General features: G+C 40.0%; 1 protein-coding gene across 1 annotated transcript; it reads left to right on the forward strand.

The window, feature by feature from the left end:
* Nucleotides 1-1015: 1015 nt before the first annotated feature.
* CCDC126 (coiled-coil domain containing 126) lies at nt 1016-20754 on the forward strand. The gene is made up of 3 exons (XM_080665587.1): nt 1016-1229; nt 16008-16410; nt 19001-20754. The coding sequence occupies exons 2-3, from the start codon at nt 16173-16175 to the stop codon at nt 19183-19185; spliced, it is 423 nt and encodes a 140-aa protein (XP_080521713.1). The 5' UTR covers nt 1016-1229; nt 16008-16172; the 3' UTR covers nt 19186-20754.
* Nucleotides 20755-25391: the final 4637 nt, after the last annotated feature.

Raw genomic sequence — 25391 nt, forward strand, 5'->3', positions numbered from 1 at the left:
CCCGGCATATGCTCAGACTGGGAATTGAATTATGACCTACTGATTCTAGGTCGACGTTCAACCACTGAGCCACGCTGGCTAGGCAAAATATTGATTTTTAAAGAAATCATATTTAGTCCTAGGCGGTTTGGCTCAGTGGTTGGAGCCTCGGCCTGAGGACTGATGGGTTGCAGGCTCCGGACGTGCAGCAACCAAATGATGTGTCTCCCTCACATTGCTTTTTCTCTTTTTCTGTCTCTCTTCCTACCTTCTACTTTCTCTAAAAAGCAATGGAAAAAATAGCCTCGGGTGAAGATTAACCAAATAAATAAATAAATAAGATTTATTAACCCTGTTAAATTTATTAATTTTTATGATCCATCTGTAGATTCTTTTGGATTTGCCACACATGATTTTATCATCTGTGAAGATTAACAGTTTTGTTTCTTCCTAATAAACCTTTTACTTTTCTTGCCTTACTCCACTGGCTAAGGACATTCAGGGACAATATATGTAGCTCACTTTTTTTAAAAAAATATTTTTATTGATTTCAGAGAGGAAGGGAGAGGGAGAGAAACATCAATGATGCAAGGGAATCCTTGATCGGCTGCCTCCTGCACACCCCACACTGGGGATGGAGCGCCCAACCCGGTCAGGTTCCTAGGTGGATGCTCAACCACTGAGCCAGGCCGCCAGGCTGTAGCTCACTTTTAATCACTACAAAGTCCTTTTGCCTCAAACCAACAGCTTTGGAATTGTTGGTTCCCTGCTGCAGGGTCAGGAGTAAGAAGCCCACACTCCTTTTCCAGCGTCTGCAGAGAGAAAGGCAGAGTACGCCTCTATAAACCTTCTTCCAATCCCGAAGAAGGAGCGGGCCGGGCCTCCGGTTGCCACGCAACGGCGTCGTCCTGACCCGAAGTCGGTGCCTGAGGGCTCAGGGCACGTGCCTCCTCTTCTACATTCTGGGACTACAACTCCCACAATGCCGCGCGCCGCGGGCCGTTCGCCTCCGAAGAGGGGGAAGGGCCCGGGAGGCGGAGCGGAAGCGGAGTGCGAGGGACAAGCAGAGTAGAATCTCCACAAGCTGGAAACCAACCTCGTCGCCGATTCCCAGCCGCGTCCTTTCTTCATCCCGACCTGGAGGCTGCTTCACCAGCGCGGGACGCAGCTGACGCCCTCTAATCGGCTTTCGCTGCGCCGCCCAGGAGCCTGTTGGCGGCGGCGACGGTGACAAGAAGCCCCTTGGCAAGGTAATGGGGAAGGGGCAGAGGGAAGCCGGGGCAGAGGCGTCCCAGCCGGCTCGGCCCGCGTCGCTCGCGGAACCCCTCCGGCGGCGGCCGCCCCTGCTCCGTTGTGCCCCGCCTCCCGCCGCACCCCGGTCGCTGCTGCTGGGCGTCCGAGGAGACCTGGCTTGGGGACCGGCGGCGGCGGCGGCGGGGGGTCGGGGTGGGGAAGGGGGGTAGACGGCTCTTTGTCCCTGCCCCTCCGGGTCCGACAGCGCGGAGAACCGAGCGTGGCTCTGGCTGCGTGATCCGAGCGGGGCAGGCTGGGTCCCGCGGCCGCCGGCGCGGGGGTGCGCGGACCTGAGCTGCAGGGATGGAGCGGGCGCTGCAGCCGCGCTCACTTCTTTTTTTGTGTTTTGACAGCTCGGCTCTGTTCTACTTTGTCGAGGTTAGAAACGTTCAAATCTGTAAGAAGTTTTTGAGTTTATTTGAGCCACACTGAGGTTAATTGTCGGGGAGCAAAATCTCCACAGATTGATAAAATGCTCAGGGCAATGGCAGTTTTGCCACTTATTTTACATATCGGAATCAAAGGGTAAAACCTAAGGGGGTTCCATGAAATCCATTGGTGATAGATAGCTTAGGGAGATGGGAGAAAGCAAAGCAGTGACATCTGAGATTGGAAAAAAAGTAAAATGGGTCCACACATACTTTTATATTGGCGGTATGGGATAGGTAAAACAGTCAGCAGGTAACAATAACAATGAAGGGTTCTGTGGTCTGTACTCTGATGCAGTGATTGTACCCTGAGGGGTCTGGAAAAAGGGAAATTACCATGACATTCCAAAGGTATGTTAGATGCAAAAAGACCACAGACAGGTTCAGTTAAGGGAAAGATGGACCTTTGTCAAGGAAGATGGCAGCCTAGGACAGGACTACCCTTGCTTTTAGTTAGGAAGTTTTAATTTCAGACCATCCTATGTGGTTACCTCTGGTCGCCGAGTTTGTAAGGTTCACCAAGCAGGCTTCCCCCGAGCTTCTCAGGTTTAGTGTGTGGCCCCTTTTGCTTCCACAACTTGGAGAGATAAAGTCAAGTGCCTCCTGCCTCCCCTTAAACTGTCACAAATAATTTTTATTTTTTTGTTACTCCTCACCCGAGGATATTTTCCCATTTATTCTTTAGAGAGAGTGGAAGGAGGGGGAGAGACACAGAGAGGAACATCCATGTGTTTCACACCTATTGGTTGCCTCCAGCACGAGTCCGGGCAGCCTGCAACCAAGGTACTTGCCCTTGACCAGAATTGAACCCAGGACCCTTCAGTCCGGGGGCCCAGGCTCTATCCCCTGAGCGAAACCAGCTAGGGCTCAAATGCCTCTTTTTAGCTTCCTCTTCAAAACTCAACTCCTGGGTGAGTGGTAAGCAGGAACTGAAACTACTCTCAAAAGTGTGGCTCAGACAGCCTGGGTTCCAAGCCTGAGGCCTGAGTTTTCTCATCAATCAAATGGCAATAAACTGCACACCTTTACGTTATTAGGATAAGAAGTAGTATACTTACAATGACACTAATTCTTTATTTAACAAAAAATAAATCTTTTGAATATGATACTTTCATTAGCTACATTGAAGTAGCCTCTGGATTTGTGAATTTTGTGTTTTTCTTTCTTTAATCACTATCACTCTAGTGTTCTTCACTTTATGCCTGTGCACCTTAAACCTAAGCAAAGAATTTTATAAAACATGCTGTTGTAATTTACACTGTTTTAAGATGGCTGAGAATGTTCTTAGGAAATTGATGACTCTGCTTTTCTGTGGATCAGCTTTGGAAACACATACAAGGACTCCTTCACCCCCCTCTCCCCTGCTTTGTCCTTTGCGGGATCCTTAGAGGAGCTTAAGTGTTTTGGCAGAGTAAGCATCTGCAATCCTGACGAGGGGTTTCACCATCTTTTCAACTTCACCATCTTTTCAACCCTGTATCAACTTCTTTTTACTTCTTTCTCACTGGTTAGTCATTTCCTCCCTTTGGGATTTGTGTTTCCAAGTTGCAGTTTTTTGTTCTCAGGACAATTGATTCAATGTAATACATTTTGTAAGGAAATGACTTGAAATATTTCACGTTAGCCCCTCTTTCGTTTGAGTTGTTCTTGCACTGTTTTCTCCTAAATTTTACTGATATTTGTGATGAGTTTTTCTTCAAAGAAATCTTTATGGTCCTTAGTTGAAATTTTTTTTTCATTTAAAATGTCTGTTTTGTATTATTTTGAGTTTGAACACTACTGTGTAATAGGTAAATTATGTCCTGAGTGATGCTCTACTTGAATGTACAGTTATAGTGGGGCCTGATGAATATTCCATGCAATGTCTTTAGTGACAGATGTATTTAAATTTTTTTTTCAGTAGAAAAGGAGATATCTAATGACTGTATTTCATAAAGCCAGAGAGTATGCAAGTGGAAAACGTAAACTGTGGGAGATGGCATATGCACATAAAGATTGCTGATTCATTTAAAAACGTGGCAAAAATACTTGTTTAGAAAAAAATATGTTTCCATGTTGGTGTTATTTAGAATAGTGTAGGAGAGGGTAATGACTACAGGAATGGGAGTCCTTGGTTCTTGTCCAGCTCTGTCACGATCTGTGTGACCTTTGGTTCCGCTGTGGTCCTCAATTTCCTCCTCTCTAAAATAGTGTGTTGGTCTGATTCCAGGGACTCTTCTAGCTCAGACTTTCAACGATAAGGGTTTTTAGACATTCTTCCTAATGTGGAAAAAAAAGCATGCAAACCTTTTTAGTCATTTATTTGTGTCTTAGGGGTGCATTTCCACCGTGAGGAAGGCAGTACATGTGAAAGATCTAGAAAGCTGCCACAAACCAGAATCTCTTTCATGAGCTGCCTGTGCTTCCTCGGCATTGTTGATGTGCTTAGTTTTCTTCCTCCTTACTTCCTGCTTGGACCTCTGTTCTTCTACTCATAGCCTCAGTTTACCTGTTATGTCTGCTTCTTTGTATACAACTCTGGCTGTCAATCCCCGCCCAACCTAACTTCATTGTTTCTTTTTTTCTGAATTCTTTTCCCTTTTGCTCCTGCTCTCAAATTAACATTCTGGTTTTCTTAAGGGCCTCTTTTTGTCCAAGGCCTCAGGCAAAGGTGCACAGTGCTAGTCTAGTCAGCTGTGGAAGGGGAAGTGGGGTCACGTGGCACAAACATGGTTGGCTGAGGCTGTGGGCAGGTCAGACTCCGTGACTGAAATATCCAGTGCTGCATAATATATTTTAGATTAAAATTTTACTGTGGCATAGTGACTGAGTAGTTTCCCTTTTGCCTTGACATGTTCTATTCTTAACCCTGACTCACTTTACCCAGATTTTTCTATCTTTTCAGTCTTCAGTGTTACAGTCTTCTCTCCCCTCTCCCAAACATGCCATCTAAAAATGATCTAATATCTTTAGCCCTAGCCGGTTTGGCTCAGTGGATAGAGCATTTGGCCTGTGGACCAAAGGGTCCCGGGTTCAAGGGCGTGTATCTTGGTTGCAGGCTCCTCCCTGGCCCGGCCCTGGTTGGGGAGCGTGCAGGAGACAACGAATCAATGTGTTTCTCTCTGTTTTTCCCTCTCTCTTCCACCTCCCCTAAAAATCAATGGAAAAATATCCTCGGGTGAGGATTAGCAAAAAACAAAATAAAAATGATCTAATATCTTTAGATATGATGTTTCTGTATCTCAGCTGGAATTTTAGGGTAGCTTTTCTCAAGGCAGTTCACATTTTTAATCTTATAGCTAATTAGGAGTGAATGACTGTGTCCTGTGTTAGTTAAATCCCCCCCCCCTTCCCCCAGAGATTAACCTTAGGCAATATTATGTAGAGAAAGTATTTTAGTAATTCAAGACATTTAGAAATGCCCTTTCCCCCTGAAATTACATTCCAAGATCAAATCGGAGGAGAACTTGTTTCTGAGCCTTTTTTGGAGAGAACTCTCTGAACCTCTGAGCTCTGGTGAACATACTGTCTCCTTTTTGTAATAAAGATCTGCTTCTCTAGCTGTAAATTTCTTAGGAGACTAATAGCGATTCTTGCAGTGTAGTACCTTTGGCTAAGTGATAGGGTCTCTGCTTGCTAGTTGCTGATATTGCTGAAGGTAGTTGCTTTAGCTGTGGCTATATTGGTTCATGAAGCAGATTGTCAAAGAAATGCAGAAATGGGATTTGAAGGAGAGGTTTTTAAAATAGGATTAGACATCCATTAATGTTTTTTATGTTGCTATTGCAATGTTGACATAAAACTACAAGGAAGTATTTTAGGACAGGTAGTGTGAAATGCAGTGGTTTTAAATTTTTTGACTGCAGCCCATAACAAGAGTCTTTATGTCAAGACTCCATAGATGTATAGCTCTGTGTGTGCATGTGTGTACCTGTGTATGAAAAAGATATATATATATATATATAGATAGATAGATAGATAGATAGATAGATATTGATATGTAAACAGAAAGAAAAGTTTTGCAAAATGAAATCTGTAGTGGGCGCAGTCTACTCTGATGGTTTCTATTTTATCTTGTTTTTTAAACAAGTGCCAGTTGCAAACTATTAAGTTGATTTTGTTTCTTGTTTTTGGAAAACATTGGAGTCCTGGGCTGAAAGTTTGGATTCCTCATTTTCCCCTTTTGTTTGATGTTGGGTAGTCAGTTCTCTTTGTGCATCACATTATGTTTATGAGTGTTCTAGTTTAAATATTCACTGATTATCTGTCTTTATTTGTCCTTAGCAATAATGTTAGATTAATATATTTGTCCTGGCTAGGGAGAAACCACTGATAATTTGCTTAAATATCTAGTTGTTTGATGTTTGCTGTTTGGCAAGTGACATAGTAAAATTTAAACCAGATCTTTGGAGCTTCACAGATCTCCAAAGGTCTTGCAAATTGGAGTGGGGACATTAAGTCCAGTAATAAATACAAAAATAAGGAAAATAATTTCCCCAGGTTCTTTGTTTTTGATATGTTTGTGTTCTTTAACAAGGAATATTTTAGAGTTTGAAAACATTAAAGTAAAAATGCTTAATAACAATGATAAATTAACATGACAGTGGATTGCTACCTAGACTTTATTCCACACCCCATCTTGCCACTGCCCCTTTCATATTAGAAAACACCAATAAGAATACATTTTTCTGTGTAAAGATCACCCTATTAAATCATTATTGTTCCTGTATATTACCAAACAGCAACTGTCATTCTCATAAGAAAGGGGAACACAAAGCTTTCTTTGCTTGTGGCTTTCTTCTGTTCACTTTGGATGATTTCTGCAAACCAGGCCATTCCATGCTGGGGACTGGGATCCCTCTCATTCTCATTGGTTTGTGCTAAGGAGGGTAAGAGTAAGGAATTTACTGTCTGCTCCCAAGATTCTGGTCAGAAAAGAATTCTAAAGGTTTTAGTTGAAAGGTAATTGGAACCAGACTTTGTACTTCCTCTTCTTTCTCAGATCAGAACTCCGGTCTTCCTTGACCTTACACCTCCTCTAGACTCCCCAGACGTTCTCACATTGTCCTGCTTATTTTCTCCATAGCAATTTACAGGCTGAAATTAGTTTGTTTCTGTGTATGCTTGTTAATTGTCCTACTTCTACTAAAGCATATTCTCCAGAAGAACAGGGATCCTGTCTTACCTCCCTCGTTTCACCTTTTACATCTCCAGTTTCTGCCACATAGTAGGTGCTTTAAATAAATGTTGTGAGTGAATAAGTGAGCAAAATGAATGAATAAACCAAGTTCTTTCATGCTTTAAATGAAACTGCATGTGGTAAAGGCTGTGCTTGAGCCTAGGCCTTTATGCATCCTCCCCTCAGTTCCTTCTCCCCAAGTTCTTTTTTTTGAAAATGTGTTCTTTCTTCTTAGTGTGTTTGCTGGTCATGGTGAAGTTGTCTACATCCAGAAGACCTTGTATTTATCTTTGTTTTACTTCATATCTTTTCAATTGTAGTATTTTGCCTATGTAAAAAAACACAAAGGTCTAAGATTGCTTAAATCCTTTTTGTAGCAACTTTGTAATACTTTGATTTATGTGAATAAAGTATATTTGAAATGTAAATGTGCCAACTAGATAATTGAATGAAATAACACAAGTTATATATCTTAAGAATTTTGAGATCATTGCTCTAAACTGCCATTACTATTTTCTGGTTATATTCTTTTTTTAAAAAATATATATTTCATTGATTTTTTTTTTTTTTACATACAGGAAGGGAGAGGGATAGAGAGTTAGAAACATCAATGAGAGAGAAACATCAACCAGCTGCCTCCTGCACACCCCCTACTGGGGATGTGCCTGCAACCAAGGTACATGCCCTTGACCGGAATCGAACCTGGGACCCTTGTCTGCAGGTCGATGCGCTATCCACTGAGCCAAACCGGTTAGGGCTTCTGGTTATATTCTTTTATTTTTTATTTTTTTAATTTAATAAATCTGTATTGTTCAGATTATTACAATGGTTCCTCTTTTTTCCCCCATAGCTCCCCTCCACCCAGTTCCCACCCCACCCTCTGCCCTTACCCGCCCCCACTGTCCTCATCCATAGGTGTACGATTTTTGTCCAGTCTCTTCCCGCACTCCTCACACCCCTTCCCCCCCCCCCCCCGAGAATTGTCAGTCCACTCCCTTTCTATGCCCCTGATTCTATTATATTCACCAGTTTATTCTGTTCATAAGATTTTTTTATTCACTTGATTTTTAGATTCACTTGTTGATAGATATGTATTTGTTGTTCATAATTTTTATCTTTACCTTTTTCTTCTTCTTCCTCTTAGAATACCTTTCAGCATTTCATATAATACTGGTTTGGTGGTGATGAACTCCTTTAGCTTTTTCTTATCTGTGAAGCTCTTTATCTGCTCTTCAGTTCTGAATGATAGCTTTGCTGGGTAGAGTAATCTTGGTGTAGGTTCTTGCTATTCATCACTTTGAATATTTCTTGCCACTCCCGTCTGGCCTGCATAGTTCCTGTTGAGAAATCCGCTGACAGTCATATGGGTGCTCCCTTGTAGGTAACTGTTTTTCTCTTGCTGCTTTTAATATTCTCTCTTTGTCTTTTGCCCTTGGCATTTTAATTATGATGTGTCTTGGTGTGGTCCTCTTTGGATTCCTTTTGTGTGGGGTTCTGTGCGCTTCCTGGACTTGTAAGTCTATTTCTTTCACCAGGTGGGGGAAGTTTTCTGTCATTATTTCTTCTAATAGGTTTTCAGTATCTTGCTCTCTCTCTTCTTCTGGGACCCCCATAATTCTGATGTTGGTACGCTTGAAGTTGTCCCAGAGGCTCCTTACACTATCTTCATATTTTTAGATTCTTTTTTCTTTTTGCTTTTCCTGTTGAGTGTTTTTTGCTTCTTTGTATTTCAAATCTTTGACTTGATTCTTGCGATCCTCTAGTCTGCTGTTAGATCTCTGTATAATATTTTTTATTTCAGTCAGTATATGCTTAATTTCAAGTTGGTCCTTTTTCATATCCTCAAGGGTCTCGCTAAATTTATAGGCGTTTTTTAGAAAATTCTTGAAAAACCTTATAACCATGGTTTTGAACTCTATATCCAGTCATTTGCTTTCCTCCATTTCTTTCATTTGTGATCTGTTTCTTTGTCTCCGCATTTTGGCTGCTTCCCTGAGTTGATAGAGTGGCTTTGTGTGCGAGGTGTCCTGTAGGGCCCAGTGGCTCAGCCTCCCCAGTTACCTGAGGTGGACACTCTTGGTGCACCCCTTTGTGGGCCCTGTGCACAGTCTTGTTGTAGTTAAGCCTTGATTGTTGTTGGTATCACTGGGAAGAATTGACCTCCAGGCCAATTGGCTGTGAGGATCAGCTGTGTCTACGCTGGGAGAACTTCTGTGCTGGAGAAACCCTTATGGGAGAAGACTTGCAAAAGCCTCTGTGCTCAGCTTGAATGGGGCGGAGTCTCAGGGCAGAGCAGACAGCATTGGTTTCCTGTCAGCCCTGCCCTGTGAAGCCCCTGGGTCTCAGTGTCCCTCGGTAATCGCTGCAAGCACCTCTGAGAGAAAGCCGCCCTCAAGTTTTGCCCACTGCCAGACTGTCCAGTTTCTCCCCGAATGAGTCTGGGTCCCCAGAGTCTCACCCGGAACCGGAGTTCAGCGCAGTCAGGAGCTTTTGTCTCCCCTCTGCTTGAGAAAGCCAGCCGCGCATTCAGTTGCCAGTCCTCTCCACGCGCGCGTCTGTCTCAGTACCTCTGCCTCCTGCAGCTCTTCTGAGCCTCAGTGTGCTTTTCTCTTTCCTTCTAGTTGTAGAATTTCCATTCAGCCAGCCTTCCTGTGGTTCTGGATGATGTCCGTTTTGTCTTTTAGTTGTAGTTTTGAAATTGTTGTGCGAGGCAGCAGTTTAGGTGCTTACCTATGCCGCCATCTTGGTTTCTCCTCCCAGGCTTATTTTTATTATTTATTTTTTTAATTTTTTATTTTTTTTAAATATATATTTTTATTCATTTTTTACAGAGAGGAAGGAGGAGGGATAGACAGTTAGAAACATTGATGAGAGAGAAGCATCAATCAGCTGCCTCCTGCACACCCCCGACTGGGGATGTGCCCGCAACCAAGGTACATGCCCTTGACCAGATTCGAACCTGGGACCCTTCAGTCCCCAGGCCGACGCTCTATCCAGTGAGCCAAACTGGCTAGGGCTATTTTTATTATTTAAAAAGCAGTTTGAAAGCACTTGTGCTAGGACAGTGGTCGGCAAACTTATTAGTCAACAGAGCCAAATATCAACAGTACAACGATTGTTGCCAATGTCAATATTAAAGGGAGTAAAATTTAATTCTGTTACAGTAGCATTAAGAGGTTTTTTAACAAAGGCTAACGTTGCTTTGCTGTTTCTGAATTCCTGAAACCTGTTGAGAAAAGCTTCCCTCATATTTAAAAGTGTTGTTTTGAAATAGCAAATTTCAATATCAGAATTATTTTATTTTCTTTTTTAAAATATTTTTATTGATTTCAGAGAGGAAGGGAGAGGGGGAGAGAGATGGAAACATCAGTGATGAGAGAGAATCATTGATTGGCTGCCTCCTGCCCACCCCTAACTGGGGATCGAGCCTGCAACCCAGGCATGTGCCCTTGACCGGAATCGAACCTGGGACCCTTCAGTCTGCAGGGTGACGCTCTATCCACTGAGCCAAACCAGCTAGGGCCAGAATTATTTTCTTGGTGATGTTTCAACAGGCTTGGAAAGTGAATCAAAGTTTCTCTTTCAAAATCTTGAGCAAAAAGATAATTTGTTTTCTAATGAAATAACTTCTTCTAACATCGAAAAAATTGTGTTTCCTTTCCCCTGTAGTCTACGATTAAGCTGATTTAGATGAGAGGTAACGTCTACCATGAAATAAAATTTTTGGATCCACTGATCGTTCGTTAGTTCTGGATAGTGAACACCCTTCTCAAGGAGAAATGCTTTAATTTCTGTTAATAAGGAAGCGAAACGTTTCAAAACGTTTCCTCTTGATAACCAACGTACCTTGTTATGCAGCAGAAGATCTACGTACTCACTCTCCATTTCAACTAAAAATTCTTTAAATTGGCGATGATTAAGAGCTTTAGCTATAATGGAGTTGATAATGTTAATCACCAATTCCATAACTTTGCAAATTTCTTCTGGAAATGTCTGCGCACAAAGCGCTTCTTGATGAATGATGCAATGGTAAGTAAGTATCTCGTGATTAATTTTTTTCTTTCAAAATAGCAACAAACCTGTTTCTTACGCCGGTCATACTTTTCTCCCCGTCTGTTGAAATTGAGACAGTTTTATCAAGTGGAATATGATGTTTTCCAATGTACTCAATTATAGCATTTGCTATATCCTCTCCACATGTTTGACCTTTGAGTGGCAATAATCCTAAAAATTCTTCTTTAGGACCTGTAGATGAAATAAATCGTACAAAAAGTGAAACTTGTGCTCTCTCATTTATGTCACAAGACTCGTCAACTGCTATTGATAAAACTGAAACCAATTTAAGATCTTCGACTTGCTGGTCGGTTATATTTGAAGACATTTTGACTGTTCTATCTTTCATTGTTTTAGCAGACAACGGTAACACTTTAATTTTTTTAAGAATATCTGCTTTGGCCGAAACCGGTTTGGCTCGGTGGATAGAGCGTTGGCCTGCGGACTGAAAGGTCCCGGGTTCGATTCCGGTCAAGGGCATGTACCTTGGTTGCGGGCACATCCCCAGTGGGAGGTGTGCAGGAGGCAGCTGATCGATGTTTCTCTCTCATCGATGTTTCTAGCTCTCTATCCTTCTCCCTTCCTCTCTGTGAAATATCAATAAAATATTAAAAAAAAAAAAAAGAATATCTGCTTTGTTCTTAAAATCCCAAAATAGCTCTTCGGATGCATTTATAAAACAACTTTTTATGTATTCACCGTCTGTATATGGCAGTGGTCGGCAAACCGCGGCTCACGAGCCACATGCAGCTCTTTGGTCCCTTTAGTATGGCTCTTCCACAAAATACCATGGCCTGCGCGAGTCTATTTTGAAGAAGTGGCATTAGAAGAAGTTTAAGTTTGAAAAATTTGGCTCTCAAAAGAAATTTCAATCATTGTACTGTTGATATTTGGCTCTGTTGACTAATGAGTTTGCCGACCACTGGTATATGGTTTTCCTCTCTTAGCAATCTCTTAACCACAAAACTTGCAATATTAACATTGTTGGAAGATGGCATCAATTCAGAACTTGATTTTTCTTGACTCTTCTGAAGTTCCTCAACTGCTTTCTTCCTTGCACCACCAACAGGATATTTAGTACTAAATGACACGTGTTTAGTTGTAAAGTGTCTCTCCAAATTTGATTTCTTGTTATGCGCCAATTTTTCCTGACAAATAAGACAGGTCGGAAGGCCATTTAAATTTTGAATAAACGTGAAAGTCTCGGTCCATTCAACTTTAAATTCACGGTTTTTGTCTTCCATTTTTCTTTGCTGCTTCTTTGTAGCCATGTCAAACAGGGCACCTAAAAAAAAGTTTCACTTTATAATAATAAAGCCAACAACACAAAATAATTACAATTCTTAAATTGATGACAAAAATACCTGTAGGATTTGCAGCTGGTTGGAAAAATACAGGTAACTTTATGCTTCGAGTAGGCACTTTTGTCACCGCGTGATTTGCGGACGCGACTAGCACTAACCACTGCACATGAGACTGCTGACTGACTGGCTCACTCAACTCGTGCATGAATCGCGTGCGCCTCCCCGGCGCTGCGTATCCCGCAGCCCGGCTGCGCGGCGTCTCCTGTCGTCCCACCGACTGACACCCCCACTTCCTCTAACGCCACTTCTTCAAAATAGACTCGCCCAGGCCGAAAACCTACTTCTGCGCATGGGCCACGAAGTTTCAATTGCACTGTACGTGCGCACCCGCACGTGGTATTTTGTGGAAGAGCCACACTCAAGGGGCCAAAGAGCCTCATGTGGCTCGCGAGCTGCGGTTTGCCGACCACTGTGCTAGGAAATAAATTTCTAGGGCAAGAACATAGTTTCCCCTAGTACCTAGTATATACTGTCCCAGTAAATATCTGTTAAGCTGTGACATGTATTTTTTGACTCCAGGTATATTTCTACCTAAAGAATATACTCCATTAAACATAATTAAAGATTACATAAATTATATAAATTAATTTAAAAACATTTAAAAATTTAATTTATTGGGGTAGCATTGGTTATGACATTATACAAGTTTCAGGTGTACAGTTCTATAATACGTCATTTGTATGCTCACCACCCAAAGTGTGGTTTCCTTCTGTCACCATATACGTATTTGAACCCCTTTACTTTCTTCATCCTCTCCCCAGCCCTTGAAGAATTTTCTTCACTGGAGACTTTGGTGATTCATACAAGTTATTACTCTTCAGGTCTCTAGATGCTGTAATTATCATCACCTTTCTTTTCTTTAAAAAATTGAAGTATAACCTTTTCTTTTTTCTTTAAATTATAAAAATACATACCTGCATCATTTAAAATTTAGAATTGTAAATTTGAAAATATTTTAAAAAATTAACCTGTTTTAACACTTGTCAATATTTCTGGCAAGTGTTAAACTTAGATGTATAAACTTAGACCTTATTATTATTTTCTTTTTTTAAATTTTTTATTGATTAAGGTATTACATATGTGTCTTTTTCCCCCCATGGCCCCCCTACCCGCCTGCACATGCCCTCACCCCTCTAGTGTCTGTTTCCATTGGTTATGCTTATATGTGCACATACAAGTCCTTTGGTTGATCTCTCCCCCTTCCTCCCACCCTCCCCTGCCTTCCCTCTGAGGTTTGATGGTCTGATTGATGCTTCTCTGAATCTGGATCTGTTTTTGTCCATCAGTTTATGTTGTTCATTATATTCCACAAATGAGTGAGATTATGTGATATTTATCTTTCTCTGACTGACTTATTTCGCTTAGCATAATGCTCTCCAGGTCCATCCATGCTGTTGCAAATGGTAGGAGTTCCTTCATTTTTACAGTAGCATAGTATTCCATTGTGTAGATGTACCACAGGTTTTTAATCCACTCATGGGCTGATGGGCACTTAGGCTGTTTCCAAATCTTAGCTATGGTAAATTGTGCTGCTATGAACATAGGGGTGCATATATCCTTTCTGATTGGTGTTTCTAGTTTCTTGGGATATATTCCCAGAAGTGGGATCACTGGGTCAAATGGGAGTTCCATTTTTAGTTTTTTGAGGAAACTCCATACTGTTCTCCACAGTGGCTGCACCAGTCTGCATTCCCACCAGCAGTGCACGAGGATTCCTTTTTCTCCGCATCCTTGCCAGCACTTGTCATTTGTTGATTTGTTGATGATAGCCATTCTGACAGGTGTGAGATGGTACCTTATTGTCGTTTTGATTTGCATCTCTCGGATAATTAGTGACTTTGAGCAGGTTTTCATATGTCTCTTGGCCTTCTGTATGTCCTCTTTCGAAAGGTGTCTATTTAGGTCCATTGCCCATTTTTTATTGGATTGTTTATCTTCCTTTTGTTAAGTTGTACGAGTTCCCTGTAAATGTTGAAGATTAAACCCTTATCGGAGATAACATTGGTAAATATGGTCTCCCATGCAGTGGGCTTTCTTGTTGTTTTGTTGATGGTTTCTTTTGCTGTGCAGAAGCTTTTAATTCTGATGTAGTCCCATTTGTTTATTTTCTCTTCAGTTTCCATTGCCCTAGGAGCTGTATCGGTGAAGAAATTGCTTTGGCATATGTCTGAGATTTTGCTGCCTGTGGATTCCTCTACTATTTTTATGGTTTCCCGTCTTATGTTTAAGTCCTTTATCCATTTTGAGTTTATTTTTGTGTATGGTGTAAGTTGGTGGTCTAGTTTAATTTTTTTTGCATGTATCTGTCCAATTTTCCCAACACCATTTATTGAAGAGACTGTCTTGACTCCATTGTATGTTCATGCCTCCTTTGTCAAATATTAATTGCACATAGTGGTTTGGTTCGATTTCTGGGTTCTCTATTCTATTCCATTGATCTATATGTCTGTTCTTGTGCCAGTACCAGGCAGTTTTGAGACCAGTGGCTTTGTAGTATAGCTTGAAATCTGGTATTGAGATCCCACCTACTTTGTTCTTTCTCAGGATTGCTGCAGCTATTCGGGCTCTTTTTTTATTCCAGATGAATTTTTGGAAAGTTCGTTCTAGGTCTGTGAAATATGGTGATGGTATTTTAATGGGGAATACATTGAATCTATAGATTGCTTTGGGTAGTATGGACATTTTGATGATGTTGATTCTACCAATCCATGAACACGGTATGTTCTTCCATTTGTTTAATGTCTTCCTCTATCTCTTTTTTCAGTGTCCTGTAGTTTTCCCAGTACAGGTCTTTTACCTCCTTAGTTAAGTTTATTCCTAGGTATCTTAAATTTTTTGGTGCAATGGTAAATGGGATTGTAAATGGTGTATAAAAATGCCATATATTTCTGGGCGTTAATTTTGTATCCTGCTACATTGCAGAATTCATTTATTATGACTTATTTTTAATCTTAGGATTAATGCTTCTTAAGATTCTCTAATTGCCATTAGTAATATCTTCTAGTGACATTTTCAAATATTGGCACATTTACTTATATTGTAGTGTTGTTTTTTTAAGTCAAACAGGTATTTTGATTTTCCAGTGTTTTACTTTTCCTCATTTCTAACTTTAAGTTTGGCATTTTTTTTAAAGAGGAGGAGGAATAGTTTTTGGATATTCAGATTGGTGACCTGTTTTGAATAGACTGAAATCTCCTATAAATCTTACATTCATAATTTTAGCTACAAATGACAAGAAGTCATTCAAAGAATTTTATGATTATGATGGTATTTTAAAAAGATATTTTCAATGAATCGACATTTCTGTTTTAAATTTTTGAAGAGCTATGTAAAGGAAACTGATAAAGATCTGAAAGTTTGCCCTGACTGGTTTGGCTCAGTGGATGGAGCGTCGGCCTGTGGACTGAGGGGTCCCAGGTTCGATTCTGGTCAAGGGCGTGTGCCTTGGTTGCGGGCACATCCCCAGTGGGGGATGTGCAGGAGGCAGCTGATCGATGTTTCTCCCTCATCGATGTTTCTAGCTCTCTGTCTCTCTCCCTTCCTCTCTGTGGAGAATCAATAAAGTATATTTAAAAAAAAAAAGGTCTGAAAGTTTGCTGAGTGGTGGAGAAAGTTGGCAAAGAGGATGATACAGTTTCAAATCAAAACTATTTATAGAAATTCTTCTTAAATCTGTCATTGTTTATTCTGTTACTGATACAGGTTATGACTAATGGCCTTTTTTCTTCTCAGTTTTACAGAGGTAATTGAGAGTTGGCGGCAATCTTGTTGAAGATGAAGAATATACCATATTAGCAGAGGAGGAGGCGGAGGGAATTTTTTTTCCCTTCAAAAATCTTGATCGGTGGCTTGCCTCTAGTTACCACTCTTCAGCTTAGTCTGTTTGCTTCAGGAGAAATGATTTTTGCAATCTCCAGAAAAAATATGTCCCAGAAATTGAGTTTACTGTTGCTTGTATTTGGATTCATTTGGGGATTGATGTTACTGCACTATACTTTTCAACAACCAAGACATCAAAGCAGTGTCAAGTTACGTGAACAAATACTAGATTTAAGCAAAAGATACGTTAAAGCTCTAGCAGAGGAAAATAAGAACACAATGGATGTTGAGAATGGCGCTTCGATGGCAGGATATGGTAAGTTAGCGTAGACTATTTCTAGTTTTCTCCTCTTGAACCTATCCCTATTTAAAGATAGTCATGGAAAAAGAAACAAAATAAAGATAGTCATGGAAGTCTAACTCTACTTAGTGCATAGGCCTTTACAAATAATGTTTTCTTTGTTTTTTATTATGAAAAATTCAATTGTACTGAAAAAGAAATAATATGATATTCATATATCCATCACTTTAATTTAGTAATTATTAATATTTCGTAGTAGTATGTCTAATTTTTTTAAAAATATATTTTTATTGATTTCAGAGAAGAAGGGAGAGAGAGAGAGATAGAAACATCAATGATGAGAGAGACTCATTGATTGGCTGCTCCTGCATACCCCCAACTGGGGATTGAGCATGCAACCCGGGTATATGCCCTTGACCAGAATTGAACCCGGGACCCTTCAGTCTGCAGGCTGATGCTCTATTTACTGAACCAAACCAGCGAGGGCCCTGAGACATCTTATTAATATAAACTATCAGGTGTAGTCACAGGGGCCCACCATGAGTAACAAAGTCTCTTTACCACTCAGGAAATTCCAAGTATTTAGAGCTACCTCCCAGGAATCCGTGATAAAGGCCAGCTAATTCTTTATTATACAATGTATTGTATTCTTTGGGGTATCCCGAATCTTAGTGTATTTAGGTTTTTCCTCTTGACCTAGTCAAATTCCCTAGAGAAAGAGTATAGGTCTCCCAAGTGTTCTGGGACCTGAGTAAGAGGAAAAGACTGGGGGAGAAGGGGCAGCCTCAGCACTTACTATGTAAACTTCCATTACGCCCCAGTGCTCAGTGTGGTCCCCAGGTCCTCAACTGCTTACTAGCCTCGGAAAATACATGAGATTTTTTGCAATGGGGAGGGGCTGTTGCTCAGTTTTGGAGTGGTATAAAGACTTTAGGAATCAAATTGCTTTATAAATGTTCATCTAGTCCTGTTTTTTAAAAAAATATATTTTTATTGATTTCAGAGAGGAAGAGAGAGATAGAAACATCAATGCGGAGAGGGAATCATTGATTGACTGCCTGCTGCATGCCCCCTACTGGGGACCAAGCCCACAACCCAGGCATGTGCCCTTGACAGGAATCAAACCTGGGACCCTTGAGTCCACAGGCCGAAACTCTATACACTGAGCCAAACCGGCTAGGGCTAGTCCTGTTTTAATTCCTTCTTTACCCATGTTTTTATTGGTACTTGGTACTGGGCCTTTTAGGGTGGGGTTCGGAGGAGAAAATCAAATTGCTTCTTGGTATTTTTCCTCTTTTAAGATCCAACGTTTCCAGGTCTGCTAAGTCAGTTAGTGCTCATCTGCTTTTCAGCTTCTGGAATTTTGTTGCTATTGTCTCCTCTTGTTATCTTTGGCCTCCTGGGTTTAAAAAAGAAAAAAGAAAAAGAGAAAAAAACACCTTCATTGTTTTGGTGGCATATTCAGAGTCATCAGAGGTTAAATTCCTTTGTTCAGTTTACCATCTTTATCTGGGAATGCCCTGGACACTTGCCATTTTTTCTTCTCCCTCTTATGATGTTTTTTATGAAGTGATGAGGGTCAAATGTAGGTGACTAGAGTTGAAGGAGTTGGCATAAATTGAGATTGGTGTACTTGTGGCAGATGTAGATGCAGGCTATATTGTTTTGCATTCTGCTTAGTCCAACAATGAAGAAGCAATTCTTCTGGAACAAGAGAAATACTTGAAAACAAAATTCATTCTACTTGAGCAAAATAACTGTGATATTTTAAAAAGTAGAGCTGTCTATGCTATGCTGCCCAGCTTTGTATAACAACTCAGTTTTAAAAGCAAAAAGGAGACCCTCTACCCCTGATATTTTATAAACTGTTTAAAAATATATATATGTATATATATATTTTTTAAAATATATTTTATTGATTTTTTACAGAGAGGAAGGAAGAGGGATAGAGAGTTAGAAACATCAATGAGAGAGAAACATCAATCAGCTGCCTCTGGCACACCTCCTACTGGGGATGTGCCCACAACCAAGTTACATGCCCTTGACCGGAATCGAACCTGGGACCTTTCAGTCCGCAGGCCGACGCTCTATCCACTGAGCCAAACCGGTTTTGGCTAAAAAATATATATTTTTATTGATTTCAGAGAGGAAGGAAGAGGGAGAGAGAGAGAGAAATATCAATGATGAGAAAGAAACATAGATTGGCTGCCTCCTGCATGCCCACTGCTGAGGATTGAGCCTGCAACCTGGGTATGTGCCTTGAGCAGGAATCAAACCATGACCTCCTGGTTCATAGGTCGACCCTCAACCATTGAGCCACACTGGCTGGGTGGGATTAACTTTTTAACCAGACTTTAAATCTGTTTTATTGCTCTGGAAAAGTGAGAGTTCCCCCCATATTTATAACACTGAAATTCCCTTAAGAAGCTCTGATGCTATTGATTACAATAATTAGGCCTTTTCTATTTGTGGTCTGAGTGCTTTCTCTTTAGTATATTTTCTTTCAGATGACTTAATAATTGTTCACTTTTCCCCTCAAACTATGAAAACACAAATATTAATGCTAATGTTTAATATGGTTTATTTTTATTTCCCCCCCCCCCAGCGGATCTAAAAAGAACAATTGCTGTCCTTTTGGATGACATTTTACAGCGGTTGGTGAAACTGGAGAACAAAGTTGACTATATTGTTGTGAACGGCTCAGCAACCAACACTACCAATGGTACTAGTGGGAATCTGGTGCCAGTAACCACGAACAAAAGGATTAATGCATCTGGCAACATTAGATAACAGTTAAAGATCACCTTGTGCTGCTGCATCCCCATGGGTTAGGTCCGAGGACAGAAAAGCTTTTAAACCGCTGGCTAGGATAGAGTAATACTTCGCAAATACTCTGCATTTTCAAGGAATATGCTGGAATCATGGAACTCTTATTGTGTATATAAATTTTTAAAAGTTATTAGTTTGCTTTCAGGCAAGGCTCTTCAATGCTGAACTATATCCTTAAAGGGAATTTGGTAACATGGTTGATGTGGTATGCAGATAGGTGATCTTTATGGAAACCTTTTGTGTTTGAGGTCAAGCTGAAATAAAAACACTGAAAGACATGGCTTCATTTCTAGAAAATATTTATTTAAATATATAACATGTTTTTCAGACAGGTGAAGAATATTGTTATTGAATCATTCTGTCATTTTTTCTCAATATATGTAATCTTAGACTGATACTGTTAAAAATGTGCTTATTTCCAGTACTATATTTTGTTACTCAGATTATGAGCAGAGCAAGGAAGTATAATGTTGAAAATAATGTTTTGAAATCATGACCCAAAGAATGTCTTCATTTGCACTATCCTTCAGAATAACTGAAGGTTAATTATTGTATATTTTTAAAAATTACATTTGTATGAGAATAATCTTGAAATGGGTAGTAGCCACTGTCTGTAACCTATTCTTAACATTGGGACAATTAAAGAACATTAAGATAGTAATTTCAAATCTCATATGTAACATTTTCTTACATGTATTCTGAAGAACAAATGATATTTTTATGATGAGATAAAAATACGTATTAAAAGTTTAACCCGTTGAGTGTCTATGCTGTCAGGGAAGCACATTATTTCCATATTTGGATAATTTTGCCTTTATGTTGGCAGGGGAAGGGAGACGGAGATATTCGTGAGACTGGGGCTCTTAAAGACTTTAGCCAGATGCATAGATGTATAAAGGTATTTGTGCTACATTAAATTGCTTGAAAAATGTTAACATTATATAAGAGTATCCTGCTTTATGAAATTTTGGATTTGTATAATAGATACATTATATGTTCATTTTATGTAATGACCACTTAAAATAATTAAAAACATTTAAGATATAATTTAAATTATGAAGATTGACTCTTCTTTCAGGAAAACAGTTAATGTATATAGCACAGAAGATCCTAATCTTGGGTAATTCTAGCATAGAGCAAAGGACACCTTTATTTAAATGTCCCTTGTAGCAGATTTAATTGCCATATGGTGCCCTATATTTCATAGTATTTATTCTCTATAATAACTGCCAAGTGCAGCTAGCTTCTAGATTTAGACTATATTGAATTTAGTTTTGGATATTACATTGTTCATTATTGCAATATGCTACCACACATAGTAGCAATAATTAAAATGTTTTATTAAAATAAGTATGAAAAAAATTTCATGAAAGGGAGCTTTCCAAACTTTCTCTGTACTCTATGTGAAGAAATGAATTATATACCATTGCCAAGTGAAGTTTGGAATAATTGTTCTGTCTTTCTTATTAGATGTGGACATTTTTTTTTGTTTTTTTGTTTTCAGGGATGAAATAAAATGTATTATTTGTACTTACAAAGTGTTATCATAAGTTTTGTTCTTTACTGGTGATTGTGCATTTAATAACTGGTTAATGATTAAAAGGAATCTTAGAAAATTTGGGTTTGTTCCACCAACTTGAGATAACTTTTTCAGAAGAGGGAAGTGGATGGTTGTCTTGTTTAGGATAGGAGAGACAGTGCAAGGGTTCATGGGAACAAGTCTGAGGACTGTGAGCGAAGGCAGTTTCCTAGGTTTCATACCCTCAAGTTGAAGTTTATTAAGTTTTTCTAAGTCATGCCTTAGTATTTACATATCAAGTTAATCTTAATTGGTTATTAGCACGTAAGACATCACTAAAGATACTAAAAACTTTAAAATTTATTTCAGAGTATCTTTGAGTTTACTCTAAAAAGCAATTTAAACATTTTACATAGTTGATGATGATAACTTGGGTCTCATTTGTCTTTCAAGAAACACTTAGGAACTTGGCTCGATTAAGTAGATTATAAAGGCTTAAGTCTATTTTTTTTTTTTAATCCTCACCCAAAGTTATGTTTTTATTGATTTTAGAGAGAGAGGAAGGAATATAGAGGGAAACATTGATGTGAGAGAGAAACATCGACCAGCTGCCTCCTGCATGCACCCTTACCTGGGATTGAACCCGCAACCCAGGTATGGTCCCTGACCAGGAATCAAACCCATAATCTTTTGGGGTATGGGACCATGCTCCAACCAATGGAGCCACCTGGCCAGAGCTCAAGTCTGTCTTTTTTTTTTTTCAAAATATGTATTTTATTGATTTTTTTACAGAGAGGAAGGGAGAGAGAGAGATAGAAACATCGACGAGAGAGAAACATCTATTAGCTGCCTCCTGCACACTCCCCACTGGGGATGTGCCCGCAACCAAGGTACATGCCCTTGACCGAAATCGAACCTGGGACCCTTGAGTCCACAGGCCGACGCTCTATCCACTGAGCCAAACCGGTTAGGCCATCAAGTCTGTCTTTTTAATGATAACCATATTCTTCCATATTTTGATTTAGAGAATCTGCCTCAGCTCATTTAATAATTTCTCTGAAACACGAAGTGTTAACAGCTTACAGAGGAGCCCCTGACTTGCACCTTATGCTTAAATGCAAACCAAGTTATTTTTTACACCACTTTGAGCTGCATAGCTTTCAGTGCAGTTACAGCGTTTCCCCCCACCCCCCCCCCCTTTTTTTTTAGAGAGAAATGTTTATCTGAAAAGGGGACATGATATATTGGAAGAGACAAAAACAAACAAAGGAGTTAATTGAAACTATTTTTTAATACTTGAAATCTCGTAATGATTCTTAACTTTTGTTTGGAGGAATGGTAGGATTCATCTTTTGCGAGAGCTCAAGAGATAGGGAGAAAAGAGAAATAACTGAATGTGAAAATTAGGATATACAGAAAAGCAAAATGTGGGGAAAAAATCTGAATTTTTTTTTACCCAGGAATAACTGCTGTTGACATTTTAGTATATAAATGTGAATCTGATTTCCCCTTCTGACACTCTTCATTAACTTCTCATTGCTACTTAAAATCCAGCATTCTCACTGTGGCCTCAAAAGCCTCATTTGCTCCCGATTATCTTGTAACCTTGTACCAACCTCCTCCTCCTTAATTCCTCTCCAGCCATGTTGACTTTTTCTTTCTAGGGCATACCAAACATGTTTTTGCATCAGCAGCTTCAAACTTCATATTTCTCCATTTGTAACTATTATTCCCAGATATCTTCATGGTTCCCTCCCTCACATTCAGATGCTCAAATGCTACTTCTTTTTTTAAAAAAATATATTTTACTGATTTTTTACAGAGAAGAAGGGAGAGGGATAGAGAGTTAGAAACATCAGTGAGAGAGAAAAACATCAATCAGCTGCCTCCTGCATACCCTCTGCTGGGGATGTGCCTGCAACCAATGTACATTCCCTTGACCGGAATCGAACCTGGGACCCTTGAGTCTACAGGCCAACACACTATCCACCGAGCCAAACCCGTTAGGGCTCAAATAGTACTTCTTAAGGGAAGTTGTCTTTGACCACCTGCCTAAAATGGCATACCTCTAACATTCTTCTAACCCTTTTTTCTTTTTTTTTCACAGTTGTGGTATATATAACATTAAATTGTATATTAATTTTTTTTCCTGATGCTTCTTAGAATATGAGCTCCAGGAAGACAAGAACTTCATTTCATTCACTGTAAAACCTGGGCATATACAACGTGTCTGACCCAGCATAGGTGCCTGATGAATATTTGTTAAAATGAGTTACTAAACCATTCTACACTTTCTGCTTTGTGCATATATACCTTTATTTATATTTTTTAAATTTACACTGTACGTTCTTTTTGTGCAACCTATCATGAACTTCTTTACATTACTTTCACGGTTATTCTGTTATTCTGGTTATGTCACAGTTGATAATCATCTTTCACTCAGGCATTTCTGTTGCAGTTGAAAGATTTAGACCTAGGTGTGGAACAAGTCTAAGGCCTGTCCTCTTCCTATTATGTTATGCTAGATGATCATCCTCAAACCTTGTTTAATGTCATGAGCAGCAGGCCAGACGCATACTGCATAGTTGGAAAAAGCCTGGGAACACACTGTACAGTGGCTAATCCATAATTGGATTAGAGAGCTGGGAGGGGATTGGTTAGTGGTCAGACTTGTGCTTAATCAGATCAAGTTTGTCAACTTACAGTTTTTCATTTAAAATGAATCAGTAATACTTGTGTATATTAAAATAAGGCAGTTAAACCATAAAGATTTTTTTTAAATTAGAGTGTTTTAGATTTTACCAATGCTAGCATCTCTTAAACATTTTTTTCAGAATGAGTTTAGGATCTCCAGTGAGGCCTTACTAGGTCAAGTGTAACTTCACATTGCTTAGCAGCATCATTCATGTGAATAAACCATTATTCTTCATTTAACTTTCTTGGGTGCTTACATCATCACCCATTCACACTATCTTTAGTATCTACTGATTTTTTTAGGCAAAGAAATAAACCATGATTGTGAGGAGTCTTTTTTTAAGTTGGGGGTAGAGGATGGGGGAGAGGTGCTATGGTAGATAGGATATCAGGGCTTGAGGAAATGAAACATTTTGAACCACCAGTGCTTAGGAATTTACACATAACATTAGGTTATGCTTAATTTTGATATAAATGTGTTTGTTTTGTTTGCTTGTTTGTGTGTCATCTTCATGAATTTGAAACGGAGGGGAAAAGTACCTTTACTCTTTTCTTCAAATTTGAACTGGGAGTCTGAAAGCCTTGACTGATGGCTGGAGCCGGAGGGCACAGATAGGGGACCTCGGCCAGGTAAGGAAGGCCTCTGGCTCTGCCTCCTGGAGCAGGGGCTATGTCTTGCATATTAAATTAAAACTTTTCAAAACAGCAAAGTGTTCCAGGAGGATTTAGAGCAGGAAGGGTTTGGAGAATTTGTTTTTAATAATGTCTCCCATGTAATGGGATTGTTGTAATAACAATTATTGAGCATCTACTCAGGCTCTGTCCTGTGCCATCCTCTTCAATATCTCATTTAATCTTCAAGACTTTGTGAGGTAGGTTCGGTTAGTGAGGGAGTGTGGTACAGAGAAGCTGGAAACGGGGGCTACAGTCACACCTTATAGACTGCATAGCAGAGATTCACACCCAGAAGGGTCTGTCTCGAGTCTGTGCTCTTGGCTGCCAGGTCTTACTAGCAGCTCTGCTGATCTTGGCATGAGTAAATGCAAGTATTCCCTTTACTCCCATCATCTAGTCCCTGGGACCTAGCAGCTCCTCTGATCCAAGAGAAAAATGCTTCTCTGTCCACTCCTCACTTTGTCCTCAAGGGGTCAGCAATGTGCAGAGTCTGCAAAGATGTCACACTTTATGCATTTGGCTCTCGGGCATTGGTGGTAGCCCCCTCACTCAGGCTGATGGCCAAGGATGGCTGGGGTTGGGGGTGATGGGACACGAATCAATTCCTGGGGAGTTAGTTGGAAGCACCAGGGTATGGTATTTGGGAGCTTGTGGCTGAACCTGCCACATAGTGTCTCTCACATTTGATATAAAGGGAAGGTAGGGACACACGAGTGCATATTCTGCAGGGTGAACCGTCTTCTCAGTCTACCCTCGAGGCCATTTTCTGCACCCACCGTGGGACTCAGGGCACTTTCAACTCAGCTGCGGCAGTTCTCTGGTGCTAAGATTTTATTTGCCAGGTTTAGGTTAGGGACTTTCTGGGATCAAAATATTTCATTTTCCACTTCCTAGAGGCTAGACAAAATGGTATGCAAGACCACACTCTTGGTCTATTGTTTTGCTCCTTTTAACCTCTTTATGTTTTACAAATGGATCATTCGGTGATTTTTTTTTTTTTTAAAGAAGCCTGCAATTGTCTTAATAGTGACTTCACTGTGTCTAAGATGATCTCTCTGGGTTTTCTAAAATGCTAACTGGCAGAGCCTTAAAAACCTCAAGCTCTTTTTCCAAAGCTTGGTGCTGACTTGCGAACATTTTAAATTGCAGAAGCTCTGGATTCACCTTTCTGCTTCGTCTGGGATGGTTCATGCACTGGTCCCCAGCCTGGATTGATCTCCTGTGGAGAGGTGAAGTGAAAGTGACATGGAAATCCTCTTTGTGTTTAGCATTGTCCATT

The sequence above is a fragment of the Plecotus auritus genome (assembly GCF_963455305.1).
Source record: "Plecotus auritus genome assembly, chromosome: 4".
Classification (NCBI taxonomy): domain Eukaryota; kingdom Metazoa; phylum Chordata; class Mammalia; order Chiroptera; family Vespertilionidae; genus Plecotus; species Plecotus auritus.

Bases quoted from the DNA above. Each gene is read 5' to 3' on its own strand.
- CCDC126 (XM_080665587.1), top strand. From the start codon at position 16,173: ATGATTTTTGCAATCTCCAGAAAAAATATGTCCCAGAAATTGAGTTTA. The intron at 16,411-19,000 runs GTAAGTTAGCGT...CCCCCCCCCCAG, and splicing joins CGCTTCGATGGCAGGATATG to CGGATCTAAAAAGAACAATT.